General features: G+C 38.9%; 1 protein-coding gene and 1 long non-coding RNA gene across 2 annotated transcripts in view; one reads left to right on the forward strand and one right to left on the reverse strand.

The window, feature by feature from the left end:
- The window catches only part of FBN2 (fibrillin 2), a 165,579-nt gene extending 158,346 nt beyond the window's left edge, over nucleotides 1–7,233 (reverse strand). Inside the window, exons 1-4 of the mRNA XM_065045711.1 lie at nucleotides 6,512–7,233; nucleotides 5,549–5,631; nucleotides 1,503–1,601; nucleotides 858–953 (exon numbers count right to left, since the gene is read on the reverse strand). Coding sequence (XP_064901783.1) covers nucleotides 858–953; nucleotides 1,503–1,601; nucleotides 5,549–5,631; nucleotides 6,512–6,741 — 508 coding nt within the window. The 5' untranslated portion in view covers nucleotides 6,742–7,233. The remainder of the gene's footprint in view (nucleotides 1–857; nucleotides 954–1,502; nucleotides 1,602–5,548; nucleotides 5,632–6,511) is intronic.
- A 3,115-nt stretch (nucleotides 7,234–10,348) lies between these two features.
- Nucleotides 10,349–27,951, forward strand: LOC110359031 (uncharacterized). Its single transcript, XR_010468903.1, has 3 exons — nucleotides 10,349–11,349; nucleotides 26,852–27,016; nucleotides 27,136–27,951. It is a non-coding gene; the product is annotated as an uncharacterized LOC110359031 (long non-coding RNA).
- Nucleotides 27,952–27,995: the final 44 nt, after the last annotated feature.

A 27,995-nucleotide genomic window follows, 5' to 3' on the forward strand; every position in this document is an offset into this window, starting at 1 on the left:
ACTTCAAAATGAGCAGGAAGGGGCCAGCAGCTCTTAAATCTGACTGTGACTAGGGTCACATTTTAGGATTACAATTATTAACTAAAATTTTAGATAATTGTTTTCAGGTAGAAATTAAGCAAGAACAAGACTACCCTCCAGGATTGCAAAAATTACTAAGACAAAAGGATGTTTTTTCACACTATTAAATCTAACTGTTCTTTGCAAAGCTGCCTTCTGTTTGTCTCTGGCTCCTTCACACAACCTCAGTTTCTCAGCTCATTAGTAGCCAGCTGGCCTCAGAATACACTTTGAGTCTTTCTTCATCATTGAGCCATAAGTGATTTCTGTTGTTAGCTAAATTTGCATAGCCTGTAAACACTGCACTGTGATAGGTAGAGCTGTGCAAATAATTGACTTTCTAGATTGCCTGCTAAACCAAAAAGGTATCCAAAAGCTTGAACAATATTTCATCTTTTTTCATAGTTAAGTAGAAAAAGAAAAAAAATGTTTTAACTTAGCAGTTAGGCTATTCTTTTGAGATAGAGAAACTTTGTCAAAGAGAATGAAAAATTAGTGATCATCTGGTTAGAAAAGGAGAATGGGATGTATAATGCCATTGCTCCCAAAGGATTTTCAAAACTACTTGGTGAATTCAATTCCTGATTTGAATTTTGAGGAACACAGATACACTTCATGCATGAACTGACTTTTAGCTACACACCACACCCCAAAACAGCATTACGTTTTTCACTGACATTTCATTATGTTTCAGCATACTGGCTTTCTTTTCATACTTACTTTCTACCTAAAGTGAGAAAGATTATTTGTAGGACTTAGGTGGATTTAATTTTAGCTGCAACAAAGCAGTTACTCACGCTGCCCACAGTAAGTTCCCACGTAGCCCTTCTGGCACTGGCAGCGGTCATCTGCACACGTGCCGCCGTTCATGCACCTGATGCTGCACTGTTGTACTGCAGTGGAGAGACATCAGTGTTAAGCAAAAATGTCACATTGGGAAGCAAACATGGATAAAAATAAAGACAGCAGAAACCAGACAGGACCTTCGTACAATATATGCTATGTATTCAAGTGTACACTCAGGTGTTCTTGTAACCGAAGCCATCGATTGGATGATTGGATTGATTTAAAAGCAGCCATGAAGAGCTTCTTTAGAGTTTTCCATGACTATATTTAGAAACTTATACTTTTTAATTATCTTCAAGGTTGTATAATCTTCATTCTTAGGATAATGGCCTCAATGAAAACATTAATACCACACACATTTGTATTTAAACTTGCTCATCTCTTTAAACACATTTTTTTTCCAATTTGTCAGACAGAGTAAAAGTGCATACATGGTATATCAAACTTTTCAAAAACTAGAGACATACCAAAGTGTGTGTCTGCAGTAATGACAAGTTATTTTTAAATTATTTACACAGTAGCTATTTTTGAGTTGACACCAAAGATAATTACTTAAAATTAAATCTCTAAGAAAAACAAATATAGTAAGTCCTTACTAGATTTTGATCCACAAGTAGGTGATATTTGTCCACTTGCACAAGTACACATGTTAGGACGGGAACAAAATCCATCACCACAGCTATTTCTACAAATGGCTGAGGAAGAAAGCAATTAAAAAGACAGTGATTAACAGTAACCTTAGTCTTAGATGACACCAAAACAAAAAAAAAAGTGAAACCTAAAAGGATGTTAACAGCTTCTTTTAAGAAGAAGAAAACCAAACTACAACAAAATCCCACTCACTTGAATGCTTAGTTCATTAGAACAGTTAATAAACATGTAAAAGTAATTTTAAGTTAAATAAAGCAAACAAAATTTTGGTATAACTGGTATCTCTGACAAATCTAAAGAAAAATAGAATTAAATATGGCATATTCAAACACTGGTCTGACCACTGAAACCAGATAATCAACTCTTCCCTAATTAGAAATACCAGCCTACTACACAAGTTATGTAAAATCATTAAAATTATATGTTTTAGACCACAAGACCTGTAGAAAACTTCACCAAGAATCCAAGATTTGAATGAATATACATAATATAGATCAGAAATGCCAATTTATAGTATGGCTTCTCTCTTACAATTGCTATTTTAGAGTCTCTTTTTCTTCTAAGACTATACATCCTTTACACACAGCTGTTTCATGGGAAGTCAATGTGCAAATGCTGGTCTTTGCAGATTTTGCATAGTTTCCCTTAATATAGTTTTCTGTACTCAAATATTTCCACATTGTCATTTAAAAACTAACAGGGAAGCCTGTCCACACCCTACCACGTGTCCACAACGTGCACACCATTGTGGTATCCCCTGATGGATCTAAGTTGCATCTTCCCTTCTCACTCACCAGCCAAGACAGCTCCATTGCACAAAGGAATTACAGAATCAGAAAAGTGTTAAAGGCTAGATCCAGATTCTAAAGGAGATTCAAATGAATACATCTAAATAATCTGCTGGACTGGCAAATGCATCAAAAGGGTACCTGAAACATTAAGAACCAGTACGGCACAGGAGGACCCCAAAAACATGTATCGTACAAGAGACTGCTTGTAAAGCAAAAAAACAAACGAGAATCACAGTTTCTTTGTAAATAACTCTGGAGCTTTGAGATAATCAAATTATCTGGAAGCATATCTCCACTGAAGGACTACAAAAGCAACAAATTCTTCTGCTAGATAATCTGGCAAGAACATACTGACTACTTAAAAAAAAAATAAAAATCTGTATACTTTAAAAGGAAAGAAAAACAAAACAAAACAACAACCAAACATCAACAACACCTGGCCATATACATAAAAAAAGAAAGCAGAGACAAGACCTTTCCCAGAGTATTTGTGCTCCACTTCTGATTTAAAAAAACATGCAGAAATGAGACTCAACTCCCACAAGGAAGCAAATTATTTTCTTGTCCCACTAGAGAAGTTCAAATACACCCCTTGGTAAATTTACATGCTCCCTTTTATCCCTTCTCCACCAAATCATCTCTTTACTGATGCCGAACATGACCAAACCAGACCAGATTTTGTAAACCAACTTCCTCTTTGACATACTTCAATGAAGGCCACACTTTCTTTACAGGTGAATAGTAGACAAAGCCACATTAGATGTCCACTTACACCACTTTTTGGGCATCAAAAAGATGCAACGTGCACCAACATTCATAATCAAATTCCTTTACAACTGTGCTCTAAATGCAAATGCATGACAGGTGAAAGAGTTTGCGGGATTTCACCATTTAGTTGAAATTGCAGACACGCCATTGACTGACAGGAAATACTTCTTTTATTAGCAGACTCAAAAGTGAGAAACAGGACCCATACTTAGAGCACTTTTAGAAAAACAGGAACAGGACAAAAACAGGGAACAGCGTTTTCCTCATATAGCTGTTTAGTTCATCTTTATACAATGTAGCTCAATCTCCTGATTAAGCCATTTAGACCATTTATATTTTAGACCTGATGTAGACCATTATTATCTGCTAGGAAACAATTTTTTATCAACTGAAATCCCTATAGCTGAAAGCATATACTAAATATGCTCTCATCAACAGTTTATTTTACTTAAAGAAAAAGTAAACACAACCAGACTTTTATCTAAAAAAAAAAAAAAAAAAAAAAAAAAAAAAGAGATCACTTCTAATCATAAACCTGTCACAAACCACCAACAATCATCATCACATTATCAACTAAAAACACCATTAAGGTTAGAATCATTTCCTGTTGACCTACCACCAGCTCATTGATGTCTCTTCATGAAATAATACTTTAAAATCACCATTTCACCATTTACAATCTGCACTGATTATAATCAACACATCTCCAATAAGAACTTTGCTAGCTTGCTGGTGATCCTATGCAGGAGGCTTTGTCTAGCTACACATCTAGCCTGGGAGACCACCATGTCAACAAACATTCAGTGTGAGCATAGAAGACTCTTAAGCGTTCACCACAAATACAAGTAGAACAGCCAGTCTTACAGACTGTCTGGCAAAATCACTCACCCTTCAAACATGTCAGAGAGCTGCAATTAAGTTTCCGTAAGCAAACAGGAGTTAAAAGATGTCTTTTGTGCCGATAAATTATTAGTAAATCAAAGATTATTATGGATGTGAAGAGACTTGAGACCAACGTGTTTAGGAGGCTCCGGGAGTCACAATTTAATTTATAAGGAATTTTGAAAGCATCTAAATCATTGTCTCTCACTGATTTAATCTGAGCTAGATACCCAGCTGAATTCAAAAAACCTATCAAGTAGGCAGGCTAATTCTATTTTAAAAACCCAAGTTTACATTTAAGTAAGCCAATATCCTAAGAGATCATAAATGTGAACTGAAAACGTTGAGAAACCCCCTCTTATTCCACACTGGCATTGATATCAGCATCTTCCTCTGAATGACAGTTAAATTTCGCTTGGAAACGCTTGGTCAACTTTAGATAAAAGTCAGTGATACATGGCACAGTTACAAGAAATCTTACCAAGGCAAATTTACTTATGTAAAACAAATAGATATGAGCAGGGTGAGAGTCCCAAATCATAAGGCAACAGCCCAAAAGTCACCTTTAAGTTTGGCAGATCTTGGCTTACCACCCATTCCTTCCCTCGTTTAGTCCTGGATGCTGTAGTTTGTTAGCTAAGTATTGCAAAGACCTTCACTGCTTACATAAAGGACATTATGTTCTTGAACCTCAGTCCTGAAGTTGGCTACACTTACTAGCATAAGAGATGGTGACAAGCTAGGATGTATGGAACGGTCTCACATTAAAGAACCGTGTGTCTAATACCAGCTTTTATCTATCAGACAGAAAATACCTTAACTCATTTCCTTTCTAGATAGACAACATTCCCTAACCAGAATATTGAACAAATTTATCTTTTTTAGCCTTTTTTTTGTTTCTGCCAAGCCATGTCAACAGTCACATGTATCAGCACATTACATACTATGACCAGGCAATAACCTGAGTCTACATGCTTTATAGCTATTAAAACACAACTAAAAATGACAGAATAAGCACCCCAGATGTAAAAAAAATTCCCATTTCATTGTAATTCCATGCCTAGCATGGAAGTTTCACAAAACTCCAGATCTGATTTGTATTATTATCAAGATAATTTGAGGGGTGTTTTGTCTTTTGGTTTGGGGTTTTGTGTGTATGTTTGGTTTGTGTGCTATGTTTGGTTGGGGTTTTTTGTTTGTTTTGAGGGTTTATTGTTTTTCCTTCTCCTGTTACTCTAGTTGATCATTTGTCTTATGGAAGTATTTTTCCTTTTTCCTCCCTTCTTGTGTTCTTTAAAAACAAAAACAATAAAAAACTAAGTGGAGACATGCCTTTTATGAACACACAAAAGAAACTACAGCAATTTTCCAGTCTTTCAATTACAACAAATGTGGACTTGTAAATCGACCTTTTTTTATTATTATTTTTAAAAATAAAGCAAAAGATATTAACTCCTTTTTCTCATACTGAATGGAACAGTAACTCACAGATTAATAATTATTTTTGTTATTTCCTCTAGGGCAGTAGAAACTTGAAGTGAGACACTTACGAACAATGCACTGGTTTCCTCCAGGGAGTGTTTTCCATCCAGGGCAACAATAAGAATGGAATCTAGAGCCACACACATTTGGCCTGTCACACAGACAAACAAATAAATACATATACAGAAGTATAAACCAGCATAAATAGAATCCAAAGTTTTATGTACACACAAGGAAAGAAACCAGTGGCATGAAACAAAGTGTATAGCAAAGATGTCAACAAAAAATCATTCCCAGAGGAACAAAATCTTCCTCCACTATAAGAAGTTCCAAGGAACTTTATTTTGTATTATTTTAGCTAGTTAGTATGAAGAGGAGAGACAGACAAGGCACCAACAGGACACATTCACCTCTGGTGGAACTAGGATATGCAAGGGATGAGTTTGGCTCTGCACTCATATACAGTCTTAGAAGTCTTGCTATAAAAATTGACTTCATGCCGCCAACTGACACAAAACAGAAGGGATGACTGGTCATAAAGATTAATAAACTGATTCAAATTACCAAGAACTCCCCAAAACACTAGAAATTAAAAAAAAACCACACACACAAAAAAAAAAAAAAAACACAAATTTTGCACACTTTCTCAGAAGCCAAAGAGAATATTTAAGTATCTTAATACTGTAACATGTTTGAATAAAAAGCTCAAAGTGGTACATCTGTTAGTTGTAACATAGCCCCACACAATGTCTGTTTTTAATATAATCGCAATAATTAAAAGACCGTATTTCATAGCTGAGAACAAAATATGGAGTTCAATTAGCCACAACTACTTAGTCATATAAAGAGGCTGGAAGGTGAGATGTACCGAAAGCAAAAACGAAGGTCACAGGTTGGGGTTGAGGTGGGGGGCTGCTCACTGGGGAGCGGGCTGCGCGACGCGGGCTCCGCCCGCCGGGGCTGGGGACAGCAGGGAAGGGGGTTCAGGCTGCGGAAGGCGGAGGCCCGAGAGCGGCGCGGCGCGTCCCTACCCGCGGAGCACGTCCTGCTGTCCTCGCCTGCGGACCCGGCTGCCGGCGGCGGCGGCGCTGCCGGCCCCATCGTGCCGGTACGCGGCAGCAGGGTGGATGCCACCCGCTCCTCCCGGAGGACGGACCGGCGGCGGCGACTTTTGTTGCCCGGCTGCTCCCTGCGCCCAGAGCGCCAGGCAGCCCAGCCACAGGAAGCAGAGCTGGACCCAGAGCCACCGCCGTCTCCCCATCCTGCTGCTGTCGCGGTGGTAAACGGCGGAGGCGGCGGCGGGCGGGGAGCCGGGAGAGGTGTGCCTGTCCCGCACCGCCGGCAGCGGGTACGGCTCCGCTCCTCGTGGAGGAAAGGCTTCAGCCGCGGAAACTCAGTCTTCTCTCCTCCCCAGCCTGCCCTGTCGCCGCAGCCGTCAGCGGGACGCGGGGATACCAAGAGTGAGGTCCACGTTGCATCCCCCCCTCCTCTCTCTCCAAAGAGAGGGGGAAAAGAAAAAAAAAAAAGGGAAAAAGCAAGAAAAGTTGTGTTGGTTGTAATTTTCTTCCCCCCTCCGAAAAAGAAAATCTAAGAGAATCACGCTGAATTTCCCTAGAAAAAAATAAGAACTAGATGATCTTTAACAACAGCCTCGTCCAAAGAAGTGTGTAGAGTTGGACTGAAAGGAGAGCAAGAACCCCTGCCCAGATCGCAAGGGGCGGTTTTACAGCTGGCGGCGATGCGAGACAGGCCAGGAGGCGGGGCCTACCAGGAGGCGGGGCCACAGCCTCCCGGCCTGTGCTGCCCCGGCCCCGGCGAGGTGGGGCGAGCGGCTCCCCGGCGCTGGGCAAGGATGCGGGGTCGGGGTGCGGCTGGTGGTGCCGCTACCGTCACCACGGGGCTGGGAGGGGCGGACTCGAGCGGGCCGAGGGAAGTGGGTCGCGCGTCCTTGCCGCTGCACATGGGGGCTGCGGCGGGGCCCGGGAAGAGGGGGCGTCGTGGGGGAGGAAAGCGAGTGGGCGGGCGGCTACTGGGGGGGCGGGGCGCGGAGCACATGGAGCCTGGGCGGTGCAGGTAGTGTTTGCCCAAAAGGTAATTTTCCCTTTTCCTTCGGTGTCCCCTCCCAAACCTCTGGGAAGTCTACCACTTTTATGTACGCGGTCCCGCGGACTTGTAAGTAAAACCCGGGGGTTCAAATAAAAGGTCCAGGTAGAGCCGCAGGATGAGTCACGTCCCGGTGAAGGCTGGGATGGACCTCACCGGGCCTCGCAAGGGCTGGGAGCCGGCGCGAGGATGAGGCAGGAGGGGGGCAACTGCACCCACCCTGTGAGTGGCCGCGGGGCCCCGCTGGGGCCGGGCGCCGCAGTGCTGGGCAGAGGCGTCTGAAGCTCGTTCCGGTCCCGCGTCGGTCCAGCCGTGTGCGTTGGTATTTTTGTCAGCAAGTTGTCAAATTTCTTCAAACCACTTGGAAAACACCGAGAGCTAAGAGATTTTGGAGTATATATGCGGTTTCTTTCACGACTGGTTTTTGCTAGTTCACACCTTAAGGTTTTACTTGTTTTGCCCTTGACGTTTCTCTCTACATAAGCATCTTAAAGCGAATGCTTGGCTAATTACACACTTTTTTAAGGCCAAACCCATGCATTTATCTAGATATGGTGGATAGTTAGCCATCAGTAAAAAGCAAACAAAAGCAACGAAGACATGCCCCCTGCTCAAAGTCCCAGGGTGCTTCCTGTGGGTCATTCTGACAGCAGGACACAATCTGTTTTTGTCATCCAAGATGGATCACTTTGATTATAGCTGTAGGGTGGAGCACCTCACCGTGCATACCATGGCAACCAGGAAATATTTTTTCTATTTTTTAAAGCGAAACAAAAAACATATAGCAGCTTCTTTTAGATTCATGTGCATATTACTTGTTCCTTTTAATTCAGGAATGAGAAGCAGGAGCTATGTTTTGTTGTCAAGTCACTGCCTTACTTTGATGGTCCAGTGCCTCTAATAGACACTCCATTTACAGATCAGGATTCTGACTGATCAGAAGTTAATTTTGTTTAAATTTGAAAGGTTGGTAAAATAATTTTGGCTTGGAAAATCTGAATCTTGAAAGGTAAAACCTTGAGAAATTAAGATAATTATTTAATGAAGGAACTATTTAATGAAGACAACTAGGTAGAAGAATTCAGGAACCTCATGGGCATAGGTGAGGTTTGGAGTTTCTTCAAAACAGAAGCTGTTAAAGCTGTCATGTATGAGATAAGCCTAACAAAGCCAGGGAAAGAGAAGGATTCAGTGCCTGTTTGGTTGAATAACTATCTGAAGAAAAATGCAAAGAATAAGGAGGGAGTCTACAAAGAATAAAAAGGAAAGAACTGTTCTGAGATAAGCTTAGGGCCTTGGATATCAGGAACCACAGAGATAAAGAAGTAATTCCTAGAAGTTAAACAGAGCTACATCTTGAAAACAACAATATATTTCTAGCCCACTCCTGGGTCTAGAAATCAGGGGGGATGCGGGGGGGAAGTTACGGTTCAAAACAAAGATAGATATATATACTTCTTACTGTGCTGTGTTTTGTTTTGTTTTACTTTGAAACTGTGAAACTGTAGATACTGAGCAGAGGAACAAAAGCGACTGGTCAGCAGCTACTGGTGATTCATGGTTTCTAAGGCTCAGAGACCCTGCACTCAAACCAGAAGAGGACTAGGTAGCATCTTTCTAGAATTTTAAAAGGAACTAGCACACAAGACTATAAAACCTTCAGTAGCAAGGAGTCTTAATTCTGATATGATTGTTGTATAAAAGGTCCATGTAAATATGCATACAGATTAAGTACTTACCAACAAAGCTATCTTCGTTAGAAAGGGAAGCATTAGTACTTCTCTATGAGTAAAAGACACTGATCAGACATCATCTGAAATAATTATTATGTTCTGATAATTCATGTTAGAAACAGATGTGTTAAAATTGGAGTAGCTACACATAAAAGCCACTTGTATGATCAAGGGAATAAAACCACTGCTGAAGTGTTTGGGTTCTTTAGCTCATACCATTTCTCATAAAAAAATAGTGAAGGAAAATATATAGTATAAGAAAAGTATAAAGTGATGATCATTCAAATTAGTACAATTAGAAGAATTTATTAGATAAGATGGGAATACATTTCTGCATTAGAAAAAAATAAAGCCTACAAATATAAGTACTTTTGGGATGAAACTAAATTTATCTAGGAAAGATGTTGTAGGGTGAGTCTCTCAACTTCTAAAAAGCATTTGAATTCAGTGAACCCAGAGGCTCCCTCCTATGCTATTCCCTAGCTGTTACAAAATAGGATAGTTTATTTCACTGAGGATGCCATGATATAGTGGCATTGTATGACTGATGCAGAAGGATGAATTATGTCTGTTTTGCTCTAGCTGAACTTCAAGTCTGACCAATTCTGATAAAAATAGTTCAAAATGTTATATATAGTGGATGTTCAGGAAACATGTAAGTGTACATTTACATACAGAAAATATTCCCAGAGAAAAACTTGTAATGCAGATAATTTTTGAATTCACACTTTTCCCATGTGGTTGACGTCTTTCCTTCCCAAAAAAGAGTAGGAGTTATTTTTAAGTAAAGGCACTTCTACTATTTTGGCATTTGGAAACAAAGTAAAAATGTGGGCTACCACTTTGCTAAAGCAGGATGCAGTTAAACTAGACTTTTTGGATGTAAATAGTTTATTTTAGTCCTGAAAATCATGTCTCTCAATGTCCACATTTGATGGTCAGTTTTAACCATTCTCAGCTATTCATTACCCCGAATCATTAAAAAATGGTGGATGCCTAGATCAGTACAGGTATTAAAAGTGCAAATGACAAGAGAATCTCAGGATTAAAAAAACAAACAACTTCCTCCCCCCCCCCCCCCCCCACTTCTTAATGCTGCTATGCAAACTGCCGTCATTTTTGTTTTCCTTCCACAACATCAAGGGGAGTTTAATCTATTGTAAACTGATCCTGTCCTATGGAAAGTTTTCCCTTAAAGTTAATGGAAGAGACCACAGGATTGGGTTCATCTGTTTGCCCAAGGCCGTAAGTTGAAAGTGTAAGTCACATAAATTGCAATTCATACCTAGTATAAAAGAACATACTTGTTTCAAAGGGTTTTTCAGTAGGATAGTTTTGAGGTTTGTCGTTGTTTTTGCCTTGTTTCATGGCTAAGACACTACTGTAAGAATGATACAATTGCAGATGTGCGAACTTGTTCTTCCACACATTTCAGGACCACAGCCCTATCTTTTCAGTATTAAGTGCCAGACACCAGTTTTAGGACCTTAGCACACCGTGGTGTCCTGGTTTTGACTGGGACAGAGTTAATTTTCTTCCTAGTAGCTGCTGTAGTGCTGTGTTTTGTATTTAGTATGAGAAGAATGTTGATAATTCATTGATGTTTTGTTTGTTGCTAAGCCTTGTTTATACCAAGTCCAGGACATTTCAGCAAGGAGGCTGGAGAGACACAAGAGGCTGGGACCGGGCAGAGCCAGGATAGCTGAGCCTAACTGGCCAAAGGGATTTTCCATACTTTGTGACGCCATGCTCAGCATATAAACTAGGGAAAAGTTAGCTGGGGGATCACTGCCTGGGGACAGGCTGGGCATCAGTTCAACAAGTGATTAACAATTGCATTGTACATCACGTGTTTTATGTGTTCTATTTTTTTTTTCTTTTTGTCTTATTAAACTGTCTTCATCTTAATCCATGAGGTTTACCTTTTTTTTTTTTCTCCCAATTCTCTCCCCCATTCCACTGCAGGTGTGGGAGAGGAACAAGTGAATGACTGTGTGTGGTGTGCAGCTTCCTGCTGGGTTAAATCACAACAGGTATGGTACGGTTACCAGCTGACATTTCTAAGCACTCAGATACATACAGGTACAGGATGCAGTTTGCTGGTCCTCCCACACAGTTGCACTTGTAGCAAGGGAGGTATCTGAGTGTTTGGCCATACCAAATAAAACAGGAAGCATTCAGGTTTTGAGCATCATGAGTAATGCCTCCTGATTCTTCTATGGAAGAAAAAGTGCTTGAATAATGCTTTAAAGATGGTCTGGTTTCATTCTAGATAAAATTTGTTAAAGTGACAAAAATTTGTTAGAAGTGACCAAAATAAACTAAAAATAATCCAGTCATTCAAGAATGTGTAAATATTTTGCTTTTTCTGTTTACATATCAAGTTCCACCTACACAGCTGACTTGTTCTATAAAAACAAGATCCTTACTTGTTAAATATATGTATCTTTTCAGTATAATTCCAGCATACTTTATTTTGAAAAGAGGGCAAATTCTCCCACCTGACTTCTTACTGCCACCTTTTGACAAACATTTTTTTAAATGTGGCAGGGCACACTGAGAAGTAGAAAATACTGGAAAATGTTAAATTATAAAGTTACAAACATGTTGAATGGAATGCCTGTGAAGTGCAGTTTGATCTTTCCTCTTTCTGTTCCACTTTTAATAAAGCAAATTACAAAATACCTATGGATTCTGAAGAGACGCTGGGCTTCCATGTACTAAATCCTATAGAAAATGGGCCAAAGTGGAACTCAAGCTCCATAAGAATGGAGGCATTTGAGTGAACTCCTGCCCGTATGCTGTAGATTTGTAAATACCACTCATTCCTGAAAAACTGTTTCCCTTCAACAAGTCTAACGTGCCATCCTTTCTTTCTGACATCTTCCTGTGAATGTTTAGTTGTTGTGTTAAAATAAACATTGTAAAAATAGAGGTTTGGGACTTGTCCTCTTAAACCAGTCCTCCTCTTCATCTGTGAAAAAGCCCTAAACCAACACAACTCGTGTAAACTTTTTGTTGCTCAGTTTTGTAACTTCTATATCATTCTTTACTACATCCTCTCTCTCCTCAGAAGCACATGTTCAAGATGTAATGTCTACCTGAATAAAAAACTGATTTCATGGGTCTAATTTTGCATTTAACTCGTTGCTGTCTCCTCCTTTCTGGCATTTGTTTGTATAAACCTGTTTGAGATTACAGCTGATAGAGATAACTCTAACTACAGAAGCTCACTCTCTCTGACTCTGTTCAGCTGTTCTCTCTTCCCCACTGGATCTAGTGCATGCTTCCTAGCTTCACCTTTTCACTCAGGGCCAAATCTTTGTTTGGTGTCTTTCTCTAATATCTTTACCAGAGAAATATTTTAAAAGTGTTTCTGGAAAAGACCTTGGAAAGTCATCTGGTTAATCCTTTCTGCTGTAAATCAACAAACAAACAACCAAAACAAAGAAAAAAAAAAAAGCCACAAAAAACAACACAAGCCCCGAAACCAACCAAACAACTACAACCTGTATCCTAGAAACTGACCATTTAACCTGTGCCTCAAGTACCGGAATTCTGTAGGGCTGCAGGTGATCTGCTACAGATGCTGTTGATCTACCCATAGACTTTCCCAAACATCCTATAGGAATATTGCTTTCTGCATTTTAAACACATCTTCCCAATTCACTTGTTATTTCCAGCATCTTCTTACATGCTTCATGCTTGAAGAATATCTTTCTGTCCTTTTTTTGTTCTTTTTGTTCTTTGACTAAACCAGTGTATGTCTTTTTTCAGGCTTTCCAGATCTTCAGTTGTTGTTTCGATTTGTTCTACAGAGTCAACATCCTTCTTCAGTGGGGTACTTTAAGCTCAAGACAGTTCTCTAGCTGAGATGGTGCCCAGGCTGATCAGAGAAGAGGGAGTAATTCATTGATTTTACAGCCTAAAATCAATAATGTTTACAGACTACAGGGTGCTTTTATTTTTCAAAACAGTACTGATGTTATTACTCACTTCAGCTTACAGCATCCTATAAAACTCCAATCTTTTTCTGCAAGAGTGTTACCTAAACAGTGAAAACACAATTTATTGAGCTACATAGTTTTTCTTTTTTTTTTTTTTTTAACATTTTCATTTTTCTTTTTTCCATTTATCTAATTTATCAGACCATTTTAAATTCTAATCCTGTCTTTCACTGTAGTTGTGCTCCCTCCAGGTTGGCATTAATCTGCAAATGGAATAAATTTTCAATCATCTGCTCTTTAAAAGAACATATTAAAAAATGATGTGTCCAAGCCTATCTGAAACTGACACATAGTACTTGCCTCCTCTTTGGCAATATGCTATTGATAACTGCTCCAGTATGTTTTCTTTAATCAATTATATATTCACAGAGTAATTTAATCTGGGCTGTGATTTCTTGCTTGTTTTGGAGAATGTCAGTTGAGACTGTTTTGAAACCATTACTAAAATGAGGTAGACAATATCTATTTGTTTTTGTTCTATCCATCTGTCCTGTTATCTGACCGTGTCTTCCTTGCTTTTGACAAGTCTCACTTGATTGTTTTCAATGTTTTTGTTTTCACATGGAAACTTCAATCATTTCTTTTCAGCATTATTTGAGGACAGGAAATTAGATTAGTTGTTCTATCTTCCTTTTTCCTATATTTAAATATATGCACTCGTTTGTTATATGCCTCTAATTTAGTAGAAAAAAAATAAAAACTAATAAGCAAAAAGAGAGAAAACTAATTCATTCCAACTCTAAATTTATTCTAAATTTAAAAAAATAAGTAAATAGTTCTGATCTCTTCCATGTCTGTGCTCATCTGTAAAATTTCAATGCATAAAAGAATATTACAACCATTTAAGAAGAAATTCCGATTCATATTTTTGACTAATTTATTTATAGTTTCTCTGCAGTTAGAACCTCAACATAAAGTCCCTTACATTTACTACAGATAGAAAAATCATCCCACAGAATTGCAAGTTTATTACTTCTAAAATTCAAAATTACTTTAGCAGTGGTTTCAAAGTAGTGCTTTCACTGAAGATGAGAAAAAAAAAGTATACAATAACTGAGGCTTGTTGAAAAGAAGAAATGAAACCATTAAGTGGAGCTTATAAAATAAAACCAGGAAATACATAAGACTTCAGACAACAATTTGAAAAAAGGCAAAAAAGCTACCACAATACCGTAACACAACATAAGAGTTCCATGCAATTAAACAAAAAAAAAATCTTTCAGTGCTAAAAATCTTCAGCTACAGGAATGTAACCTAGTTTTGAATGTCTGATTCTTTAGCTTTATGCTACTTCACCTTTATGATACACACAAAAATGTAAACATAGCAGAATATCTCAGCACATCCTTCCAGGACTGATTTGACTATTTTGTCTGTAAAACCTCACATTATTTGAAAGTTGTTTTTTTGTTTGTTTGGTTTGGTTTGGTTTTTTATGTGTTTTTGTTGTTGTTTTGTTTTTGGTTTGGGGTTTTTTTGTTGTGTTTGTTTTTTTTTTTTTTTTAAGAATGGGAGAGGTAGGTATACTCGTCTGTACTGATTTTTCTTTTAAGTGAGAATAAACAAAATGAAATGTTCCTAATTAAACATCTCAGGTACTAGAAGTGGAATTCTACTTTAAGCTCCAAAATCTGTCATCAGAAGGAAGGAGTCAAGGGAGGATAAAAAATACATATATTAAGCACTCACACTATGTCTTTTTTTTTTTTTTTTAGTAGATGCAGAAAAGATTAACCAGATTTTATGTGCAAGAATTAGCAATGCAAGTTGGATCTATAGAATGATAGAATATCCTGGGTTGGAAAGGACCCACAAGGATCATCAAGTCCAACTCCTGTCCCTGCACAGGACAACCCCACAGTTCACACCATGTGTCTGAAGGCATTGTCCAGTCTCTTCTTGAACACTGTCAGGCTTGGGGCCATGACACCTCCCTGGGAGCCTGTTCCAGTGCTCCACCACCCTCTGGGTGAAGAACCTTTTCCTAATGTCCAACCTAAACCTCCCCTGGCACATCTTCCTGACATTCCCTCAGGTTCCGTCATTGGTCACCAGAGAGAAGAGATGAATATCTGCCCCTCCTCCTCCCCTTGTGAGGAAGCTGTAGCCACCATGAGGTGTCCCCTCAATCTCCTCTTCTCCAGGCTGAACAAACCAAGTGACTTTAGCTGCTCCTCATACGGCTTCCTCTCCAAACCCTTCACCAACTTTGTATCCCTCTTCTGGACACTCTCCAGTAGCTTTGTATCCTTTTTATCCTGTGTTGTCCAGAACTGCACACAGTGCTCCAGGTGAGGCCTCACCAGTGCAGAGCAGTGCAGATGTACCTCAGGACATGAGTAGCCCTCTTACTGTATGTATGTCTTAAATGAAAGAGGAGTTTGAAGTCATCCTTTCACAGCGCTAAAACACCTCAGTCCCTATATTAAAATGAATCAGGTTAAATACAAAACACAACAGAGATTCTTGCATATTCTGTTTTGTCTATGAAAAAAACCCATTTAGATGCTGCAGTACTTCACAGATTACAGGAAGATGTCTGTAGTTATAATTATTTTGATTTGTCTTCGCTGTCTATCCAGGGGAATGTGTAGGTGAAGCACGTAAAAGGGCTTAGTTATTCAAGAGAAGTTTTGTCTGTCAGTAAGCTCTGGACTACATGGTTTTAATTATCTAAATACATTAGTAATTTTATAGATGTATGATTTAAAAGTTGTTCTTTTATAGGTTCCTTTAAGCATTATTTTCTGACTCAGCTTCTCTTTAACAAAATCTTTAAAAATAGACGATTCAAATATCCTTGGTCTCACTGAGCTGACATATTCAAATACACATTCCTCTAGCTGTTCACCTAAAAGTATGCTTAAAATATATTATGCAGTATATGAACATCTCCACAGTTCATTCACTGAGACAAGTTTTCTTTGTTCAAAGCAGTGGTGAAGTTCTAGGAGTTGCTGCTACAAGCACATAGGCGTTGCACCACAAATTAGGAATCTGAAAAACTGGAGATCACGTTTAAAGTGATCCGTACTACATTTCAATGCTTCCACATGTCCACATGAAGATAAAGTTTTGACTAAAGATGGCAAGGACAAACTGAGAGAGTATTTAAGAGTTGCAGCCAAGTGTCAGTTCACCTGAATTGCACCATTTATGTAAATGATGCAATTTTGTACTGACTGCTATTCTGGCTGCATCAATGCTTAAAGCCTATGGTCTCTCTCTTTTTTATAAAGTTTCACTTCATCTATGGAGTCACGAAAGTAAAGCAATCTTGACAGCAGTGTTTGTTTGTGTTCTTTCTATCCGATCGATGTGAATTAAGATTTTTTTTGCATACTAGAACCAAGCTTTATTTTTATGAAATTAAAATAGGTTTATGAAATATAAATACGGGTAGACTTTGATTCATTTCACACTGTAAGACACATGCATGTGTTCTGTTGCTAAATTACTATCATGGCTGTTTCTTTATATGAACACATATCTATGAAATGCAAAGCTGGTAATTTTCACTCAGCTGCAAATTGAAATGCATGCCAACTATATGTATGGTTCAAATCAGCATTATCTTGATATATAAAAGTCTGATCATTACTCAGGAGATTTTTAAAAAGGTCTATGCTCCAAACAAATGGAGAAATAAATGTCTATTATATGTTACATTATAAAACTCTAATATATAATATAATATTATATAGAATATTTTATATATATGTTGCCATTATGGAATGCTTAAAAAATCTGTGATGACATTACATATACTAAGAGCAATTCTAACTTTGTATTAACTTACTTCAGCAGCATTATGCCAGCATATTGTAATTAGACCATGTTACATACAGCATGGCTTTTGTATAGACTAATGAAAGAAAAACAGAATAGGTCATACATCAGTGTAAATTCCATAAGAAAACTGACAGTCAGCAGAAAAGTTTGTAATGTGGCTTTCCAATAAGAAGGATTTGTCTGAGTATACTGATGGTCTCAAATCCAGCTGTAGTGCCTGCAAATATCAGTTTGGTATATAGCCTGCTACACACAGCATCTTAAATGGATATCTGAAGATGAAAGTGCTCAACAATACTATGAAACTGTCTGCTTTTATTTTTATTTTCTTAAAAATATAATTATAGTCTTTTTAAATATTAGACGCTAAGGTACAATCAGTCCTGATATTTTTATTAAGTAAAACAAGTCCAGACTGAAGATTATAGACTCTAGATTTGCAGTCACATGAATCTGAATGTATTGGGGAAAGAAGCCATGCTAATTCCATACAGATGTGCTTTTGCATTCCTGTAAATTTTCAGACTGAAAAGGAAATGCTAGTTACACCCCTTTCCCCTTCAGCCTACAGTAGAACATTTCACAGATTGCATATGTGTTTTTCATTCAGAGAAAAATAGTCGTACATCTTTTTGACCAGATCCTCTGTTTTTAACTTGTCATTGACATTTTAAAATTGAAAACCTGTGCTTGCTAATTCAAGCATCCTATCTATGATAGATATATATTTTTAACAATCTAAGAAACCTAACCTTTGGGCCTTGGATTTTTTTTCAAAATGCATACACAAAAACATGAACAGCTTTCTTCTCTTAGATGTTCTACTTGCCTAGAAAGAAAACATGTTTATATTTTTAGATATGTGCAAATACACAAATTTTTTTTCAATATATGTAAAATGTAAATTTTTTTAGAAAGTCTTAGTACCAACTTCCCAGCTACAGCTAAGAAAACTGAACAAAGGAAATGTGATAATACTTACCTTAGCCTAGAAAGTACAGAGTAAGAGCAGAAGATAATAGAACACACAGAATAAGAGAAAGGACTTGTAAGACTACCATGACAGAGCTTTCCAGACCAGCAGTTAAAACCAAGAGATGTTCTCCACTGATTTCCATTGGCACAGAACTTAAAGAGACTTTCAATAGTGGAAAATATATGTAAATGTGACAGTAGAAAACATCCAATATCCATCTTCCCAGCCTGAGAAAATTTGTAGAAGCAGCTAGAGATGGAATGACTAGAGTAAAAGCAGAAGGGCAGAGTATGCTGCCTTGGGTGAAGCCTTTATAAAATTTTCAGGCTTAAGAGTCACCTTTGGACATCACAATCCAGTTTTAAAAGAAGACAGATTTCCAAATGGTTTATTTGTTCAAAACCTCCTTCCGTGCTGCATACTGGATCTTGCCAGTGACAGCTATGCTTCAACAGCTAGTACTGTGATTCCAGTTTGTAAACAGTGTAGCAAAACTTATCTTAAATCACTGCTCAAGAAACTCGTGAAGGTCTCTCGCCAAACAGAAGTGGTCTTAACTATCAGTCAAACAAAATTAATACTCGAACACACGAGGATAATTCAGGCCACTTAGAATGTGCTGGGGATCAGGATGGACACCAGCTCATGCAGCAGATGGTCTTTGTCATCATAGTCTAATTCACTGCTTTATAAAATAACTTTTTGTTTTGTTACAGCTCAGGTATTTTATTAAAACAGTGCTGTCATTGAAACTTCTTTTTAGCCAGGTAATGCCAAAGGCAGAAGGAACACAACCTCTGTGTAATATTCTCGAATTTCAACAACTTACAAAATGTCTTTTTTTTTTCTCCCTAATCTGTTGATTAACATCCAGTTACTGGAGTGTCATTCAAGATCATCCTAATTGTAAAACAATTCTGCTACTGTTTACAATTGTTACTGGGTTTTATGTTATTATAGTGACATATAAGGGATTTATTAATGGATCAGGACTGTGTTCTGCAAGTTTGGGATGAACACATGAATTAAAGTTTCTTATTAGCAAAATATTACAATCAATACAAAAGAGACAGGAATTATCTATGGGAGATTGCACAGAAGAAGTATTAGTAAGCTTGACAGGTGGATTCATTACTCATGTGACATAGCTATTTACTAAAAAACAGAGATATGAATGAGGCAGGGAAAGGACGTTTTACAGATACATTATTTATTTTTCCAAAGAGGAAATAGAGCAAGATGCAAAAACTTATCCTGTTGTTAAGTATGCTTGTCTATGAAGGTTTGTTCCGCAGGCCAGACAGCAGTCTCTTGATTGTAAGGAAGAGTGGCTGCAAGAGTCTTAGAAAGTAAGATCACAGAAGCTATATTTGATATAATAGAGAATGTGGAATCAGTGAAACACTGAGAGACACTTCTCTTTCTATTAGCAATCCATATATGTACTGCATTTCAAAGCACTAGACAAGGAGTGGTCATCACTGACACGTGAGATGACAGCCAGAACAAGACTTTTAGTCATACAGATGGAACATCATGTTCAAATGATGCAAACTGAAAATTATAGTAGGAGTACAGGCCCGAATGACAGGCAGAATGGCAATCCTACTACAAATGGTTAGAGAAAAGAGGTGGGGAAAAATATGGAGCTAAGTTTTGTTTTATCCTTGCATAGCTTGTACTAACAGCCTGAATACCAAGACAACAAATTAGAGAAACAGGCCCAGATTAATTTAGAGGACAAAGACTTTGACAAAATGAGGAGACTAGAACCATAAAGGAGAATATAGTTCATTTCTTTGGAAAAGTAATTATCTGTAGATAAAAGGCAAAGCATGGAAAAATAAGAAACCCGGAAACAGAGTTCTGAGGTTTTAAAACAAAGCTGGAGCGCTAAAGAGTGAGTTTTATCTCATCTCATCTCAGATATCTTAGTTGCAGAAATTTTAAGATTTGTGTTCACCAATCATTTTGCAAGTCAGATTCAGATTTTTTTTTTTCAACAATCTTAAGAGTGTAAATGATGCCAGTTTCCTGTAGCCAACTCTCTTGACAGACAGCTAATTATTCTAAAGACCAGAACATTTGACACCTGCTCTATTTGCTATTTCAGTATATTCTCAACTGCATGAATGTAACATCGTATGCTTTTGTCCCATTTTGACAACACAATTAGGAGATTAACACTAAGAAAGAGAGCTTACAGTTCTTATTGAGAAGTTAGTTTAGTCTGTAAATGAGCTTCAGTAATGGAAGATACGTTAAGGGCAGTATGCAATACAAATTTCTATTGTAAATTTAGCTGTGTGGCTTCAAAGTTAGATGCCCAGTTTAAAACAGTCTTTTATGCCCTTTCCAGTACTGAGGAACCAATTCATGACTCTAATCTTAGATACTTCTCAAAGGAAAGTATGCCTCTTGTCTCCCTCCCCCATCCGTATGCTTTGCATCTTGTTACTGGCTAATTTGGAACACACGCTTGAGAAAGAGCAGATTAGTCCTCTCCATACTTCATAAACAGTCATTTAGAAAAGCATGTCATTAGATACATTGGAAGATAACAAAAAGGAAAAAAAAAGTAGCTTCTCCCTCCCTTAATTTACTTTCAAGATAACAGTGATGCAACCACATTTTTTAAAAAAGGTTTCTATTCACAGGATTGCATCCATAGTCATCCTACCACAAACAGTTGTCTTCCTATGCGTGGAAGTATCAAGAAAATTGTAAAATATCACTTTATATACTTTTGCTGGCAAGAATCCTAAAATATATTAAGGTTTATTCTTCATTAAATTAATAAAAGGGTATAATTTTTTTATTTTGTGTGTGTGTGTAACTGCAATGTAACATGTTCCTTTGGAAAATGTGAGTAATTTAATTTCCAGATTTTCCTGGAATTTTAAAAATACACTACCAAGACCTTATGAATTCTCTTAAGTGTCATGTACCTAAAATAGGTAATTTGAAACTCCAGAGAATGCATTTTTTACTTCACCAAGAAGTAGCTAAATTGCTAATGTTAAAAAAAATAAAACCCACCACACAAAAAAACTGCCACCACAAACAAATAAACAAAACCCAACCACAACAAAAACAAAACATACAACAGTTTCAAACACAGTTTTGTTGAATCAAATTTACATTGATACCAGAAAAAAAAGTTACAATGATCTACTATCAGTAGTAGTATGGCACTTGTGATATTGACTGCAAGAGACTTTTTGGTAGAAGAGTGGTTTAACACAGAGTGCCGTCACTTTCAATTATCTGTTTTAAATAAAGAAGAAAACAGCCAGAATTTGGACTTCCCAGTATTAAAAGTGGATGCATTTCCCATTAAATTTTAAATCAATTAAATCACCTTTAACACAAAAAATATTACATTTCTTTCTACACACTCTCATCAAAATTAAAATAACTGAAAAATTTAACTAGCCCCAAACTTCACTCTGTTAAACTATCATGAATCCAGGCAGCATAACTTACTTTCATTGCTTTCCTTTAGACTTTCCAGCACTATCAAAACACACAAGGATGTATTGGAGAAGGCAAAGTCCCTTTAGCTTGGCAAGACTTTCCTAAGGACTACAGGGATGCTGCTGGTCAACTGCTAGATAAATAGAGAGCCATATTCCAACTATGACTGAGACAAGACTGTCAGACTTCTGAGGGAATGTAAATCTATTAATATTTGGACCCTGTGTTTTTATGTAATGCATCTTTCACTCTCTACTCATTCTTCTCACATTTGGTATATACTAAACTGTTTGAGTAGTTGTATTCTTTTATCAAGTTGACATTTAAACCATTTTCCAAAAAATGCATTTAATTTCAGTCACTAGAACCATTCTCTATCTCTACCCTTTATCTCTACCCTTTTTTTTTTTTTTTTGGTAATTTTAAAATAATATCTTTTTGAAAAAAATCTTCCTAATTAAGCACATCTAAAAAACAGCTACACCAGATTAAAGTGACTACAGCAAAGTAAATACATTCACTACAAAATACCTAAAGGATAAAGTAAATTGTCCAAAAAACATAAACATTAACTCATGGACAGTTTAAATAAGCCCATTATAACTTGCATAGTCACCTCAGAAAAGGGAAGTTGCACTCTATATCCTGGAATATTTTCTGCCCCACATTTGTAACATTGTTTGAGTTAATTAATTAAACTTTTAGCCTCATTCAACACTCTATGTGCTTTTTAAAACGAAATTATGCAGTACTATACTAACAGGACTCCTCTCAGCTTTCCCTTTGCTAGGCTGCTTAAATTGCCACAATTTTGTACGCAGTGTCACACAGAAAGTTTATACTTACATGATTAACTCAAACAGCCTTTCTGATTTCTTCTCTCCCAAGCACAATTCTCATACTGCTATATGGTCTACATGCTTTGTATCTAAACATTATGCGGCATCTGACTACATGAAATCCAGGCTTTTATCTGATTGGCTGTGAAAATATCGGTACCAGTCTGTAGTAGATACTGGTCTTTTCAGGGCTTCATTAGAAAAAGTAAACTTCAGAGTAATATTCAGTAAAAAGTCCCATTAACACTGAATTATGAGATCCTTCAGTTGGCCAACTTCACACCATATACTATGCTTTATGGATACTACATTTTCTTATATCTGATCAGTATGACATAGTATGATATTAGATGCCATGTAGATGCTAAATTATTACACATGCAGTTACTTGTGGTTTTTTTTATTCATTCTGCAAAATATAGTGCTTGACAAGGTGTTTTTTCCACATAAGTGTATCAATTATAGTTAACTATATAGAGCATATATAATATATTACTATATTAAGTATTAATTGTATTGTTGAGAAAGTCTTCATTATTTGAAAACTGTATCATTTAGTTGCCTACTTTCAGTTAACTTTGAAGTTAAACTTGTAATCCATTGGACTGTATGATCTGATGACCTTTTAGAAGTATTGACTGAAGTTTTTTTTCCACAGACCTGGACTTTCCCCACTCTTTCAGTGTAGCAGAAATTATGAAGGCTAACCATGCTGAAGATTTCATGTACATCTTGTCTGAAACATCCGATTTGAAAAAATATTTTAGCAGATGGTGTATAGTACCTACCATTTCAGTTTTTGTTTGGGTGACCAATACCTCATCACTGCATAATTTTCACCCTTCAAGGACAGTCCTCCCATTTCTCATGTCTCTAACATTGCCAGGATTTTTCTAATTACTGATGAAGTCTAATTTTCCTCTTGTTAGCTCTAGCTTTTGCCAAAAATGTTTTCTCTTAAATATCAAATTCATATTCCATAATGCCCATTTCATCTGTATTTCTCTCTATCAGTATAATCTGTGTTTTACCATATTAACACACTAAAACAGCAGGTAGATGCTGAAAGCAACACATTGAGGGACAAGATAGGTCTTTTGAAGGGTGTTGGAGGCAGAAGACTTATCCTGGCTTAGCAGCAGAATTTTACGTAAACCTAGAATAAAATCTAGAGAGCAGCAAAAGCAAGGCAAAACCCAAACCAATCCAGCAACAACACCTCCCCGTGCCAACAGCCCCCCAGCCGCACCCAGCATCCCTCAACCCACAGGTAGCAGATTCCCAAGATTTCTAATACCTACTTCATCCCTCCCCTGTGTTTAGATTTTTCTTGTTAGTTTCCTTTAATGTGATTTCAAGGCTTGCCATTCCTCACCACAGGTGGGCTAACAAGCAGGGAATAATTCTGTCATTTGCAAGGTCCTTTCTTAGTGTTTACAGTTGTAGAAGATAATTATCAAAGACTATCAGAATCATGCAAAAAATCATAATCTTACTGCTGTTAGATCTAATAAAACCTACAGAAGAAAATTTGGTAGCTGACACTAACAAAGCACCGAGCTTTGCCTATGATGTACCCATGTGTTATGTATGTATAGGATGCATATGGTCTCCTAAAACTCTTAAAACTTTATTTTCGTAAATCAGCCTGATCACCTGGAAGAATTTATTTCTTGTCCAACAGTTTTTTTAGCAGGTGTTTTCATGCTGGTGCAATTTGTTTGCACTGTATTTGCATGCATTTTAAATAATTTAATGTTATTTTGATTACTGCATTTCTGTATGTCAGTCTCACTTCTCCTGTGGTTTCTAAAACCTCTTCACAATAACATAATCTGAGCACACAGCCAGTTGAGGTAAGATTTTTTTGCTGCATTCTGCTTCTGGGAACTGAATTCAGAAACTATTAATGTGTCCTAGATAAAGATAAACTTCTATGTAGATAAAACTTCTATAAGGAAATATGTGTACACAGTGGTGAATCCCACATCTTTGGTTTTACTCAAGACAGTTAACTGTACAGGTGTGGGGAGGAGAGGGTCATTTTAGTAGTAGTTTTCAGTAGCAAAAGGTTACTTGTTTCATGAAATTAAACTTACATACATTTTTAATGTTCTTAATCTACTTAGGTGTAAAAACCACTGATAGTTTGGCTTATCACCTCCTTTAGAGAGACAGGCCTCTATTACCTTGGTATTTCTGTTCTCCAGAATCCTGGAATATGTTTCTTTTGAGGGTCAGCCAGCTCAAGATTTGAAGAAATAGAGTTAAAATACGAGAGACTGAACTTTTGTAAGTAGTTCAGAGTGACAACTAGGAATGCGGCATTGTGGTGTCAGCTAGGATGGTGATGAGCACCTTCATTTCCCATGACAGTGCTATCCTCCGCTGAGCTGTGCACTGAGGGGTGCAGTCTCATATCATAGCTGGTCTAAAAATGTATGTGTTTAAGAGTCGGCTGTGTCAACTGCACCACTCAAGTTGGTATCATCTGCAAATTTGCTGAGGGTGCGCTGGATCCCACTGTCTGTGTCACTGATGAAGGTACTAAACAGTACTGATCCCAATATGGATCTCTGAGGGACACCACTTGTTGCCGGTGTCCGTCCAGACATTGAGCCATTGACCACTACTCTCTGAGTTTCTTATCCACTGAACAGTTCACCAATCAAATCCATACCTCAAGAGCAGGATGTTGTGGGGGCCGTGTCAAAGGGTCATCAGAAATGCAAACAGACGACATCTGTAGCCCTTCCTTTGTCCACTGGTGTAGTAACTCCGTCATAGAAGTCCACTCTGTTGGTCAGGCAGGACTTCCCCTTGGTGCAGCCATGCTGGCTGTCTCGAATCATGTCCCTGTTCTCCCTGTGCCTTAGCATAGCTTCTAGGAGGATCTGTTCCATGATCTTTCCAGCCACAGAGGTGAGGCTGACAGGTTGGTAGTTCCTGGGGTCCTCCTCTCTACCCTTTCTAAAAATGGGTGCAATGTTTCCCTTTTTCTAGTCCCCAGGACTTCACCTGACTGTCATTACTTCTCAAATGTCATGGAGGGTGGCTTGACAGCTACATCAGCCAATTCCCTTGGGAGTCTGCGATGGATCTCATCAAGTCTCATAGACTTATGTATGGTCAGGTTCCTCAAGTGGTCATGAAGCTGATCTTCACTTGCAGTGGGAGCGACTTTGCTCCCCCACTCCATGTCTTGCAAGTTCTTCCACTTGAGAAGTGTGGATATATTACCATATAGTCCCATCCTATTAATTTATGGTATCAAAAAAATTTTAACTGTGATTGTAAAGGGTCAAGATGACAGATCTGGAGATTGTAGTTCTTCCTTAAGCCCTTGCAAAGGTTAAACTCAGCACAAATTACTGTATACTAGCCAGCTCATATGATAGTCCTGTTCTAGGGAATACAATTCTGATAGTAAGAAAGTACCTCTGTTCCCTTCAAAAAACAGAGAATTAACAATGGTAACAAATATTAACAAAAGGGGAACAAATAGGTATCAGGTTATCTATTCCTTCTGTCAATGGAGAATTGCACCTTACTAAGTATTTTTTGATACTTACAGGAGTTTAGTTTTCGTGTCCAGATTTTTTGGTATTTCCACTAAGACTGCAGACATGAGTGTGTATTAATGCCAGTTTTCTGCATGCTGTGAGCAGTGGAGTAGGACAGATTACAACACGGAAAAAGCATGATATCAAGGTCCCAGCAGGGAAGAATGTGTTAAGCACCACATGGCACAAATGCAATGGCTACATGTGGTGCAGGATAATTTGCCCCCTCACACAACACACACAGAGTTTTGACACAGCTGATATGACTGGCTTGGGTTTTCTGTGAGTTCTACAAATTGTAGTCAGAATTCACACTCTCTGCACTACAGAATCAACTTTAAATCTTGCTAAGAACGCATCCCGTGTGCTAAGTTCAGCCTACCAAGGTGTACAGCATTCAGTATGTCCTGGGAGATGAAGAGCTGGCACACAGTTATGGCAAGATGGGAAATAGGTAAATTCAGTCTTTGTTTGAGAGGACATTACTAGTGTATTCTTCAGGGTTGTTGATAGCTTGCTCTTCCTATAAGAAGCATCAGTATCTGGAAAATGTAAACCCCTTAAAAGGCATTTTGTTTACACCAACCTCTAAGATGAAAGTTGTCTCCAGCACAACTCATTATCTCCGCTTAAGAGACAGGTAGCATGGGAAGTGACACATTCACTCCATTTTTATTGGGACTAAAAAGCGTCTGCCAGTAGTACTATAGCGAATATATTTCATCCTTCCTAATGAAGTCAAACACTGCAACAGGCTTCCTAGAAAGGTGGTTGATAACTGACAGTGTTTCAGAAGCATTTGAACAATGCCCTTAGTAATAGACTCTCCCTCTCTTCTCCCTTTTTTCTCTCTCTCCTCTCCCCACCCTTCCACTTGCAAGTTTATGAGGTTTGGAGTGTTGAATGAGGACTTGGTGCTGGTGCTGTGCTCAGGGAGTCGTTTTTGCAGCTCTCAGCGCACAAGCCCAGAGCCACTGGAGGATTTTCCGTGGCCCTGCCAGGTTCAGGCAGCCGGGGCACCCAGGAGACAGCTCGCAGCAGCAGAGGTGAGCTGGGCAGGGACACCTCACCCTGGGGAGCTGGGAGAGTTTTCTTCTGGAGGCACCTGGGCATTTCTACCACCCCTTCCCGGGCCAGCCAGTAACCGTGGCCTCTCTTTTTCCAGCACATCATCAGTTGATGAAGCACCAGTGCGAGGGGGCAGCTCCACACCCCCAGCTCCCCCCAGCCCACCGCAGCAAATGAACAGCATGGCCATGGAGCTGGAAGACAGCTGTCCCATCTGCCTGGACAGCTGGGACGATGTTGCCTATGTGATGCCATGCCTCCACCAATTCTGCTTCATGTGCATCCTGCAGTGGGCAGAGACTAAGCCTGAGTGCCCTCTCTGCAAGGGGAGGGTCCTCTCCATCACACATTCACTGTGGGGAGATGAGGGCTTTGATGAGCCTGTCATCCCTCCACCTGCAGCATCACCAGTCATTGGCGACCAGGCAGAAGGAGCTCCTGGCCATCCAGCTGAGCCCAGCCCAGCAGCATCTCCAGCTTGTGGAGATGGTGCCTGCTGCCTCCCAAGGATGGTCTCCCACGCTTGGCCCAGCCCTCTCTAGCAGCCCTGAAGGAGACAACGTGGGTGACTGGCCCAGCACCTCAGCAGCTGTCCTGCTTGGGGGTCCCAGCAGCCCTCCCTCTGCCCTGCTTCCCATCCCCTGGGAGTAGCAAGAGCCCCAGGAGGAGGCTGCACCAGGTCCATCTTCTGCCAGCCGGGGCAGGGAACCCTCCCCGGGGGGAGCCACAGTGAGCCCCGCGGAGGAGGGCCGGCAGCCCTGAGGAGTCTTCTCCAGCCGCCAAGAGGCCACCCCACCAGCAGCACTAGAATGGCCCAGACTCTGCCAAAACCAGGGCTGGGCCAGCAGCTGGGGCTTGTGCCGGCCAGCAAGGGCTCCCAGACCTCTAGGCATGATTGTCAGACAGTACAAGACAATAAAGTCCTGAAAACTGCAGAGTGTGTCTGGCTGTTACTAA

Source organism: Columba livia, chromosome Z, assembly GCF_036013475.1.
Source record: "Columba livia isolate bColLiv1 breed racing homer chromosome Z, bColLiv1.pat.W.v2, whole genome shotgun sequence".
NCBI lineage: Eukaryota > Metazoa > Chordata > Aves > Columbiformes > Columbidae > Columba > Columba livia.